Here is a 12,377-nt window from a genome sequence, read left to right on the forward strand (position 1 = left end):
TTCCAGATCAGTAAGAGACTAAACCCCCAGTTCTGTGGTTAGAAGCATTTTTTTTTGTACATTGTCTCCTTGAGTCTCACAATCCCTCTTTCCCGTGAGGTGCGGAGGGTGGATAATCACAGCAATTATAACAGCACAGCAATAACAAGAAGCGTATGCACCTTTGAGTCCTCAAACCCTGGGCCAAGCAGTGTGCCAAGTACTCTGCATAAATACATTATCTCCTGTAATTCTGACGTCAGTGTTGTCCAACAGGTATTATGACCTCGGTTTTACAGATGAGGAAACTGAGGCTCGTAGGAGTTTGGTAACTTGCCAAAGTTCATAGTTACTGGAAGAGCCACGATGAAAACCTAGCACTGTTTTGGGTTTGCACTATATTTGCGTCTCTACACTGAGTTATTATGATCTCCAGTGTCCGCGCGAGAAATCAGGTGACTTGCTGCAGTCACCCAGCCAGTGACCCCAGGGGTAGTATTCTCACAGAGCTTCTCCGACCTTAACCTGGAGCTTGTTATAATTTCCATTCAGCAGGCCTGGGGCAGGGCTGTGATTCTGCGTTTCTGACGCGCGCCCAGGCGATGCCCACACAGCAGGTCCTCAGAGCACACTTTGAGCAGCCAGGCTCTAGGACATGCTGTCGTCTGACCCTTTCATAAGGGTTTTCTGCTCCCCAAGCTGTCACACCGCCTCTGTGTGAAAGCAGCTCAGAGCATGTTGCAACGACACACCCGTGCATGCATTACGGTCCCTAAGTTGACATCAGCCAGGACCTTTCTCTGTAAGGAACGGAAATTTGCCTGAGTTAAGCATAGTGACGAAAGTGAAAAAAACAACTTATTGGCTCCTGTAAACGAAAAATCCAGGAGCAGCCCTGGCGGCAGGTATGGCTGGAGTCAGGGCCCAGGCGATGGCGCTAGGACTTGGCTCTCTCCACTCTGCTTCCCGGTCACTTGGCTTTGTTTCTGGGGTCTCCCTGGATGGCCCCTGGCAGCCCCGGGCCCTCTCCTCTAGGTGGCATGATGACTTCCGTGACTGCGGCAGCTCTGGCCCCTGTCTTCCCATTTCCTTCAACGTGAGTGAGCCAGAGCTTTCTCCGTAGCTCCCACGGAGGTCCCGAGAGTCACTCTGATCACCGGGCCAGCTAGGACACGTGTCTTTCCCTGACCCAGTGTCTGTGGCCAGGGAGCAGCTGTGCTGTGACTGGCGAGGTCTGTGTCACCTGCTGCATCCTCGGAGCAGGGGTGGGAAGGGGAGTGGCTCCTGGGGAGGCAGACAGCAGAACGCTATGTCCGTGCATGTGTCCGGGGCACCCAGCACGTGGGGTCCTACCGGGGCTTGTGGAGGTGGAGGGAAATTTTGGTCGTTCCCCCCCCCCAACCTTACCTTTTGCTCACCAAAGTAGAGGGGAGAAAGAAGAGATCTTAAGGAACGTCCCATCTCTTGTCTTGAATGTTTCCTCATGCCATAATCCTGTCTCCCTATCCACTCTTCGTGAAGGAGCTTCTCTTCCTTAGGGCACTCGGGGCCGAACCTGTCACATAACAGGTGTCCAACAAGTGCACAGAATGAATGAGAGACAATCTTTAGGAACAACGGCGCGGGTGTTTTCCTTCCTACAGACCTGGACAAGAAGATTGAATGATTTTCCGGTTTGTTCTGTAAAGACTTCTCCAGAATCATAGCATCTTACCTGCAGGAGGGAACCTGGAATAATTTAAACCAGTGTCTCCCGGTCACGCCTCAGAGAACTGGCAGGGCAGTGTTTAGGTCCTCTTGCCTAGACATCCCTCCCTGGCTTGGACGTTTTATATTCCTTTCCGATGTCCTAGCCCTGACCTCTCCCTGAAACCACAGGCAACTCCCCCTTCATTCTCTCCTTGACTTGTGTTTTCCGAGCCCAACCCTCAGTCTCAACACTAACACCGATAAGCAGCCAAGCTCTCCGGGGATTAAGAGAATCTACTCCCGCTGGATCACGTAGCTCACTGCCTGTCTCTGGCCCTGGCTTTCCCAGCTGTAAAATGAGATCTGTGATGATACCTAACATTCATAGGGCTCTGAGGTTTCACAATTCTTTGTAAAATATATAGAAAAAAAAATCAGGGATAAAAACAGCCATTGATTATATTTCTTAATAAAATTCTCTGTCAAATGTTGACTTTACAGACCAAGGGTTTTTAAATTTATTGAGATATAATCACATACAATAAATGTATCCTACTCCATACATTTTAATGGGAGGGATGAATTCTCTGTAGGCAATTGAAAGATTCTCTTGCCTTTTGTGCCCATCAGTTTCTTTTTTAATTGTTTATTTCTTACTGCTTTGTTATTGTTTTCCATTCTGGGTTCAGGAAAGGGCTTTGGTTGGGATTCGGGGACCAGGGTTGGTCCTGTCCTGGCACAGCCACCGAAAAGTGACTACTGGAATGGCTGGGGCCTTTGGGTGCCTGGCACCCTCAGCTGCGAGCCACGGCTCACAGCTTACGCTGCCCACCCCACGATTTACGTTGAGCACAGGTGGGCCTGTGGAGGAACACCCTGGAGTAGGTGCTGCACAGGTCACAGGAAGGATCCTGGGGCTGAGATGCCCGTTGCCAAGTCCCGATTCTCTAACCGCCTCTGTGACCTTGAATGTGTTCCTCAACCCAGCACAACTCCAGGAGTCACCTCTGCATGGAACACAGTGTGGCTGGTGACCCCGGAGTTGTGCAAGGAGGACTCCGCCTCCATCCCTCTGGGTCTCCGTTTCCACGTGTGTAAAAAGTGGTCCCTGCATTCAGTGACCTTCAAGCCTCTTTCCAAGTTACAATGCCTGCCTGCCCTCCCTCCATCCGGAACCTCTCCCTCTCTTGCTCCCTCCTTCCCTTTACATCTCAGGCATTGTCTCTTATTCCAGAAGGGGTGGGAGGTAGGTGTGAACAAACGGGACTTTGTGTCCTTCCTTCCCCAGCTCAGTGGACGCTGTGTCCCCCGGACCGCTCAGCCCCCCACTGTCCCGCATGATGCCCAGAGCCCTCACCCCCTGGGTTAAACTTCTTTCTTCCCGTGAGAAGGCCCGTCTTCCCCATCGGGGACTGGACCATGAACCCGGGTCCTAGCTGCTTCCCTCTGGTGTTTGCAAGGCTGCCTCTGGTCTGATGACCTTTCTCACTTTGTCTAGAAACCCGGGAAAAATGTGGCTGCCATCATCCAGGACATTCATTCCCAGAGGGAGAGGGACATGTTCCGGGAAGCAGACAGGTGAGGCCCCGGAGCTGGCTCTCAGGGCATTTGCTGGGCAGTTGGGATGTTCTCTTCTTCGCACCCTGAAGGATATTTGAGTCACACTATGCCCTGCCCTGCCCCTGCCCTGCCCCTGCCCCTGCCCTGCCCCTGTCCTGCCCCTGTCCTGTCCATCCACCTCTCTGGGCCCTACCTTCCCGTGTGCCCGATGGAACGCAGCAGTCCGGTCAGAAGTGCTGCTCAGGTTAGACCTCAGCACAATGCAAGATGCTAGGCTTCCTCTCAGCTGCTCCTGCTTGTTAGAAAGGAATACAGGAGGGGGTCTGTCCATAACTGGCTCTTAGGGGCAAGTCTGTACTTTGCTAAGACAGCCTGAAAGAGTGTGTGTGTGTGTGTGTGTGTTTTCTGTTTAGAGCCAGCTCCTGATTTTCATGCCTAATGTAGATGTAGGAACAGGAATGGAGATGCTCCCCCCAAAAGCAGTTACTTGACTAGTCTCTCTGAACATTGAATGCAGTCAGTTTTCCAACTTACTTCTTCCAACTGAAGTTGTGACTGCGCCAGGCTGTGGCTACAAGCTTGCCACTCTCACCGCCCTGCAAAGATAGTCGCTGTGGAGAGAGAGCCAAGGTGAACGCGGGAGCGGGCACCCGGCCTGCGGATCCTGTGGTTCTCACCAGGGCTGCCGCAGGTGGCGCTCTAACATCACGGCAGAGGCTGAGCCCGGGCTGTTCCCCGGGGACCGGCAAGGCAGCCTGGTCCTGGCAGCCACATCTCCAGGTCCCCTGTCAGCGAGGGCTGCATGGTCTTTCTGGACTTTAGAATATTGGGCATGTGGCTCAGTTTACCTGCCAAATAACCGAACAACCTTCGGGGGGGAGCTGTTTAGGGTTGGGATTTTTGTTTGTTTTTTAGACCATAGTTATTTGGGTTTTTAAAAAACATGTGCAAAGCCATACTCTGCCATCTGCAGTTCTGTGGTGGTGGTGGGGTAACTTAGGAGATCTTGCTCCGAACCTTACGCAGGTCCATTTCTTCATCTGAAAGACTGCCAGTTCAGTGCTCTAAGGTCTCTTCCAACCCAAAAATGCTTTCCTAGTTTTTAGTTTTTGGAATCTCTGAGCCCTCCCTCCCCTCCGCACCCCCAGCAACGAGCATCCCTCTCACATGCCCGGGATCTGACCAGATCGCCATGAGGAAAGGAGGAAAGTCACCTTTATGCTGATAGAGGCGGAGGTGGGGGAGCGGCTTCAGTCTTCATTGAACCTGAGGGCTGGGTGGGTGCCCGCTGGGCGGAGCAGGGCACCCCCCGTTCCCCCCCCCCCGTCCCTGCCGGGAGAGCTGAGCTCACTTCCAAGAGGAAGAAAGATGGTGCTGAGCCAAACCAGACCAATTATTCATCCCAGTTCCAGGAGCAGGATGAGTGAAGGGGCAGAGGCTGGAGAGGTGCAGATTCCAAACCCCCTCTTCGCTCCCTCACAGATACGGCCCCGAGAGGCCACGGTCCCGCAGCCCGGTGAGCCGGTCCCTGTCCCCGAGGTCCCACACTCCGAGCTTCACCTCCTGCAGCTCTTCGCACAGTCCTCTGGGCCCTTCGAGGGTTGACTGGGGCAATGGCCGGGACTGCTGGGAGCACGCCCCCTACGCCAGGAGGGAGGACGACAGAGACCCGGCCCCCTGGAGGGAGAACGGAGAAGACAAGAGGGACAGGACGGACCCGCGGGCGCACGATCGCAAACACTACCCTCGGCCACTGGACAAAGCCGAGTTAGAGGAGCGACTGGATGGAGGGAGGGGCCACCGAGAAAGGCACCCGAGGTCTGGGTCCCCCAACCCGCCCCACTCTGCGTCAGGCTACAAGAGCCGAGAGGATGGCTACTACCGCAAGGAGCCCAAGGGCAAAGCGGACAAGTACCCGAAGCAGCAGCAGGATGCCCCCGGGAGGTCCAGGCGGAAAGACGAGGCCAGGCTGCGGGAGGGCAGGCACCCCCACCCCGACGACTCGGGCAGGGAGGACGGGCTGGAGCCCAGGGTCACCAGGGCCCCCGACGGCACCAAGCCCAAGCAGAGCGAGAAAACCAGAACCAAGAGACCCGACAAAGACCAAGAAGGAGCTGATGACAGAAAAGAAAGCAGAATGGCCGAGAATGAGGTAAGGATCCATCTTCCCCCCAGGTAAGGAGAGGCAGGTCCCCAAGGGCAACAGTGTTAATATCATGAGGATGAACGTTACTGAATGAATGAAACACTTGTTGAATGTTGACCCTGTGCCAGGCACTGTGTTAAATACTTTGTCTCAATCAAGCCATTTAATTCTCACAGCAACCCTGCGAGGTAGTAATACTAATAATGCTATTATTCCTCTGGAGGAGGAAATGGAGGCCCAGAGAGCTTAAGTTAGTTACCCAAGGACACACAGCCGGGAAATGGCAGAGCTGGAATTACCCCCCGGTGATGTGGCTCCGAATAGCACCATAGCACCTGCTGCCTTTACTAGAAGTTCGGGAGGGCCTGCTGCAAAGGCCTCTGTGTTCCTGTTTGTCCAGGGTGGAGCGTCCCGAGGTGTTTGCACCCACAGACTCTGCCAAGGGAGATTAGATCTTTGGTCTGCTGTCTTGTCTCCTGCCAAAAGCATCTACCAATCCTGGGACTTCGAAAGGAGGCAGTAAAGGAGAAGCAGCCACCACCCACTAAATTATACTGGGTGCCCAGGGCTTGGTGTGTTTCTCTAGACACTGTCCACAGTGTTTTACTTCCACCGTAATAAAAATGATCAGCAGTTAGCTGGCATCTTTCGTGGAAGCATCTGGAAGGGCCCATAACCTGTTGTGTGACTTCAGCTCACGCAGTGGGTCACCAGGAGGACTCCGGGTACAAGGTTTATGTTCTAACTTGGCTTACCCGTCCTTCTTGCCAGAGTCACCTACATTTAAGTAGGAGTGGGATAGTGAAGGGTAAGGGTTCTGCAAAGAGAGAACCCAGTTTTTTAAATCCTACATGCATACCTTCTGGTCTGACCCAGGAGTTGGTGACAATACTAAGTCCAAATAAGGAGCCCAGTGCTCAGCTCCATGCACACTGAAGAGTCACACTTTCGGCCAGTACTTTGTTTAGCATGCCACTTTGCAGGTAGTGTGCTGGGCACAGGGAGGCCCAGGGGTGAATAGGGCATAACAGCGCATGTTATGGCAGAGGCCAAGGTCTAATGGTGGAAGCAGACCTACAAAAACAGTTTGCACACAGGGGCGCCCATGCTGGAGTGGAAGCGTGGATGAACTGCTTGCTCCGCGGGCAGTTAGCTCTGCACAGAGGAGACATTTGAGCTGAGTATTGAAGGTGGGAAAAAACAGTTTGGGAAGCAGCAAGGGCAAAAGTGAGAAAGAAAGACTGGCTTAAAGAACCTGGGGATACTCAACATGACTGCATCTTTAGGGCATATTAAAGGGTCATGTTTTTAAAAAGTAAAATCTTGGCTTTCGTGGGAACATAAAACGAATGCATGTCAAAGATGCTGTTTAACTCATTAATGAAGGGGGGAACCAGGAAGACGTAAAAGCCAATTCAAAGGAGAATCTAAAGATCAGGCAGCATGTAGAGATGTGGCCAGGAATTTGCTAACAGAGGCAGACTGACCTCTTCCACAGGGAACCTGGGACCAGATGAAATTGCAGCTCCACCAGATGAAATTCCTTTGCATCTTTATGGACAAGAATCATTTGCACAACTATCAGTTATCTGCAATTTACAGTCATAAAACAGCTCAGTTCAAGTTAAAGTACAGACTCTCCTAGAACCAGATACCCTGCAGGGTGTGCCGGTAAACTTCCCAGCATTTCAGTGAAAGGACACCCAGTGATCTTTCTGCACATCTCAGTCTGCCACAGTTTATCCTGACTGGCCTAGCAGGGGGACGGGCGGGAGGTGAGATTAGGGAGTGGGCAGTGGGGACCTGAAGGCCCTCGTGGGCCTCGATGAGGACTTGACCTGGATCTGAGGACCTGTGAATGAGCGGATGTTTCTAAGAAGAGTGGACAGTCCTCCCTCAGTATCCCTGGGGATTGGTTCCAGGCCCCCTGCGGATACTGAAACCCGGAGATGCTCAAAATAGCTTATATAAGATGGTGCTCTATTTGCATAGAACCTTTGCACACCCTTCCATGACCTTGAGAGCATCTCTAGGTTACTTATATAATACCTGATACAATGTCAGTGCTATGTAGATAGTTGTTACACTGTGCTTTAGGGGGTAATGACAAGGAAAGTGTATGTGTTCAGTACAGATACAACTACATAAAACATCAACAGCAACATAACTTTAGTTTTCAAGAATTTCAGCAGGTGAGGAACCAGCAGATAGGGGGCCGACCATACGCTTGGAGGTGTCCAGGGTGCTGGTGACAGGTCAGTGACTCAAGAAAAGGCACTGAGGGGCAGAGAGCGAGGGCTCCTACTGCCAGTCTGGAACCATCTGTCCCCACAGCAGAGGCCTGGAGCTGCCCTTCCCACTCCTACTGACGCTCTGAGACTCTTCTTTGGTGACTTGTTTCTCCCGCTCACCCTTCATCTGTTCCCACGACCCTTGTCTGTTTAATGTGACACACATTGTAGGTCACCCTGAGAGCCCCTGATGCAAAAAAGGTTCCCAGAAAACCCCATGGGTCCCCCCACAGTTCTGTCCCTCTAATTGGTCTGTCTATAATAGCACTAGAGTGGGGTCCACAGAGACTAGTTGGGGTCCCCAACAGGTTGGTTCTGTGGGTTTGAAGCCAGGGGCCCCACCACTTGTTGAAATAACAGCAGAACAGAGGGTTTTCCTCACTCGTCTCAAGCTCTGTGTTGTGATCTTGAGAACAACCCAGATCCCCAGAGGGCTGCCCGGGACTCAGATAATAGGCAGGAGGGACTGGACTTGGGGAATGAAGACAACAGGGCTGAGGAGGTATCCTCGCCTTTCTTCTACTATGTCAGGCACCTCCCACCTGCCTAGGAACCCCACCCCCAAGTCCACATGAGTCCCTCCTCGCCCCCTGTGTCTTTACTCACTGTCACATTCCCGAGTGTGTCCTGGCCACTGCGTGCAATCACAGGGCACACTTCTCCCCTGCTTCCCTTTCCTTGGCAGCACCTGTCTCCTCCTAACCTGTCCCCTAACGTCTTTATTTATTTAGTGTCTGTCCCTTCTGTCTCCAAATGTAACCTCCACAAGGGCAGGAATTTTTGTCTGCTCTGTCCCTAGTCCCTAGATTAGAGTGAGAATACAGTGCGTACTTGTTGAAGAAATGAGCGACTGCACCCAGACTCTGGAGGCAAAGGCCTGGCTTCTGAGAACCAGGTCACACCCTTTCTTCCCTCCCTCAGTTTTCTTGGTTGTGAAATGGGTGTGATCACAAGGCTGTTGTAGGGCTTTAATGAGCTTGTGCTCATTAGAAACCCTCTGGGATCTCAGGGGGAAGGGCCCGCGCTGGAGAAGCTGGTGTCAGTGCTGCTCAGTGGGTGGCCACGACCATGCATAAGAGCCACCCTGACCCCAAGACCATAGGCAGGAGGAAAGAAGTCGTCAGTGACTGGGAGAACGTGGGGAAGGAGCTCTCTGCCACCTCCCTGGAAGGGGGGCAGGGGCTACAAACCCAGACCTAGAGAAGAGAAGCCAGGCAGGGACACCGACGAGGTCACACGAGTGAAGCCTGGTGGAGAAATGGGGCCGTGGCGGACCGAGGAGGAGGTGCCTGTCCCTTGGGAGCAGCCAGCCATTGCTCAGCTCCGTTCTGCGGCTGCCGTCCCGGAACGCGTGCCCTGGGCTCCCAGACCTCCCATTTCTTAGAGCAAGACCAAAGTCCAGATATGTGTTGAAATCCTCTACCTTTTAGGAACTGTACAGACCAAAATCTGTGGTAGAAAAAAGATGGAGCCCAGGGGTCCCCAGAATGTAGCCGCCAGTATAAACAGTCCACAGGAGGGAGAAATAGAAAACCACTTGTTCCCAGTTCAGAGCCCAGACCGAGACCCAAGCACACTGGGAGGCAGGTGCAAACTTTTTACTCACTCCACCCTCTCCCACCAGTCTCCGTTCTTTTATTGACCAGTATCCGTGGAGCACCCAGCAGTGGGGCTCAGTTGTGAGTAAAGCTGAAATGACCCCTGATCTCAAATGAGTCGGAGAGTGTGAGTGTTACCTGCTAAGAAGGAGATGGAGGCATACATCGCTGCCAGAGCCTCTAACTATTCAGAGGCTTCCCTGGGTTCGGATGTGACTGTTGAGATTTGAAGGAATGGTGGGTATTTACTGGGCCAAAAGGAAGAAGAGCAGACAGAGGGAACAGCATGTGCAAAGGCCCAGTGGCTGGAGGCCAGTGTTGCTGGAGCAGAGCCTGGGTTAGGGTGGTGAGAAGCGAGGCTGATTTGTCAACAGCGGCCACATCATGCGGGGCCTTGGAGGCAGGTTAAGGATTTGTGTTTATCCTAAGTGCAAGGGGAGGCACATGACATGTTTAAGCCAGAAGGTGCAGTGAGGATATGATGGTTTTTGCATTTTGGGGTGACCATTCTTGATTGCCGTGGGGAGAACAGACTTGGGAGAAGGCTACAGAGCAGAAGGGGAAGACCAGTTGGGAGGTGGTTTAGTGGCGGCCATGGCTCTTTGGAGACAGAGCTTTGTGGGACGTAGTATCCCGGTCCATGAACTGGTGTGGGTAGTGGGGCACATTAGTAGCATTTTTCTGTTCCCCTTAAGCTGCTGCTGTCCCCTGGAAGTGGTCCCAGGGCCAGAGGTGCACTGAAAGGCCCTGTTCTGTCTCCTGTGCCTGTGGGGAGGAAGAGCAGGGGTTGTCTGCCCGGCGGGGGCTTCTTGCCCGACCGGGTTGTCCCTGCCCCTCCAAGCTTCGACTGGAGAGACTCTCTTTACTGTGTTGACCGAGGAGGGTGGCTGCAGCAACTGCTTGGGATGGGGGAGGGTGAATTATTGACAAGGGAAGGCCATGGATAATTTATTCAGAGAGATAACAATAAAGGAAAGCGGGCCCCTGTTGGTAGAAGCTATGGGTCTGATGGCTTTTGGAGGCATTTGGAGCTGCTGTGCACTTAGGTTAGCTCCGAAGATGTGAGCAGGGATTTTGGTGGAATTTTGTGCTCCAAACACTGAAAGAATAAGGCCCTGGGGGAGTTGAACTGTCTTCCCCTGTCCGATAATAGCTGGTTAAACCAGTCGGTCTGAGCGCCTGCCCCAGCTGGCTCCTCTCAGCTCAGGAGAGGTGTGTCTGCTTTGAAGAAATTAGAAGTAGAGTCACTTTTAGTCGACCTCAATCAAAAATGCGGAGGGAATGAATTTTCCCCTGGAATCCCCAGGAATAGTCATTGATTTGGTGGCCAAAACTTAAATCATGGGAGAATATCCTTTCTAAAACTTCTAAAACAGGGGTTGGAAAACTTTTTCCACAAAACACCAGATATTTTAGGCCATCTGGGCCAAGGAGCGAAATTGAGGATATTAGGTAGGTACTTATATAATCATTCAAAATGCAACTACTTAAGAAATGTGAAAAGCATTGTCCACAGACTACAAAGAGGCACTGGGTGAGATTTGGCTCAAGGACTGTAGTTTGCTGATCCCTGTTTTAAAGGCTGGTAAGAGACCCTAATTCTCAGCCCAGACGTTGTTTTCAATTATTCAATTTCCCAGACATGAGCACCATCATGAGGGACTTAATTTGAGGGAGGGACTAGAAGAAGGGAGCAGAGAAGGGATGGCAAGTTGGGGCTATAGCTCTAGGACAGAGATAGGGCACTGATGGAGTGACAACCCCCTTCGTACCCGTAAGTGGCCTGGATGTGATTTCTTTATGGCCAGGACAGATGTGTTAGAGAGACTGTCACCATGATGGCTGTTAAGTCTCTCCATTCACCCTCACAGTGTAGAGGTTTCATAGCTGCAAAAAGCGCCCCATGTGCTAGGATCTCCTAAAGGTATCAGTCAGGCCTTTAAGACAGTCTGGGCCTCCATTAGTCCGTGTGACCTTGAACAAGTTACTTAACCTCTCTGAGCCTCAGTTCCCTCATCTGTAAAATGAAGATGATAGCACCTGCCTCTGAGGGGTTTTGTGAGGATAGAAGAAATATATGTGCAACACACCCGACAACTGTTAGCTGTGCTCAGCTCACTGCTGACCACTGATTTGGTTTCTTCTGTTCTTCCTTTGGCAAGGCTGGAGGAGAGGGCATGGGAGAAAGCCCCCCGTCAGCGGGCCGGCAGGAGAAAGAAACAGAGTCCTCTGATCCAGAAAACACAAGAACACAGAAGGTAACGTTTGTCCCAGGTGCCGACAGTGTAGCCACATCTGCACAACAGCCACTGGGGACCAAGTTACAGGAACCCCCCGGGGCAGGACGCCTGCTGTGTGGGATGAGTTCGAGACCCCACCAGCGGTTGCATGAATGAAGCCGCCTTCCCAGCGCTTCCTGGAGGAACGGCCCTGCCCTGCTCTCTGTGTAGTCCTTATGGGGAGATCTTGACCACATGCCTGGGCTCCGCCGTACTCTCCAGCAAGCTGGCTGTGCTCGTAAGAGAAAACATGTGCCCAAAAAAGACTCGGGCTTCAGAGCCAGGCGCCCAAAATAGGCAGGTCCCTTGGGAGGGGCTGGGATAGGAAGGGGGGCTCTGGGTACTCGATCTGGGGCCCTGACCTCAGCAGGCCCAGACTCCGGGATTAACAAGACATCTCCTGTGCTCATAAAGATTACTTTACATAATTAAAATGAAAAAACCCAGTTACAGCGCTGGGACTGCCACAGCTCAAAGAAATGTCCTTGGAATGTGGCCAGCTTCGTGCCTTACCGGTCAGGAGAGGCGGAGGGATGGGTGTCACTGGCCAGGAAGCTGATCTCCTAAATCTGGCTGCTGGGCCCGTAGGCTGCTGGGGATACCAGGGGAAAGTTTCAGGAGGGGCCAAGTATGAGCCGGTGTGGAAGTTGTATTCTTGCTGGGAGAGGGTGCTTGGGGGAATCTTATGGGGGACTTTGCCGCAGTGACATTTAGCGATGTTTTACAGGCAAGGAAATAGCTCCAGCAAGTTGGTCATTGGTTCATTCAAAAACTATTGACTGAGCGCCTGCTATGTACCAGGGGTTGAAATTTTTTTTTTTTTAAAAAATGTATC

The 12,377-nt window shown here is 52.4% G+C and overlaps 1 protein-coding gene across 2 annotated transcripts in view; it reads left to right on the plus strand.

Annotated features, from left to right (window-relative positions):
* The window catches only part of RBM20 (RNA binding motif protein 20), a 157,828-nt gene that overhangs the window by 132,357 nt on the left and 13,094 nt on the right, over window positions 1-12,377 (plus strand). For both annotated transcript variants that reach the window (XM_081158055.1, XM_081158056.1), the window contains exons 8-10: window positions 3,167-3,246; window positions 4,711-5,380; window positions 11,426-11,521. In XM_081158055.1, the coding sequence (XP_081014181.1) occupies window positions 3,167-3,246; window positions 4,711-5,380; window positions 11,426-11,521 (846 nt within the window). The remainder of the gene's footprint in view (window positions 1-3,166; window positions 3,247-4,710; window positions 5,381-11,425; window positions 11,522-12,377) is intronic.

The sequence above is a fragment of the Miniopterus schreibersii genome (genome assembly GCF_964146895.1).
Source record: "Miniopterus schreibersii genome assembly, chromosome: 14".
Taxonomy (NCBI): domain Eukaryota; kingdom Metazoa; phylum Chordata; class Mammalia; order Chiroptera; family Miniopteridae; genus Miniopterus; species Miniopterus schreibersii.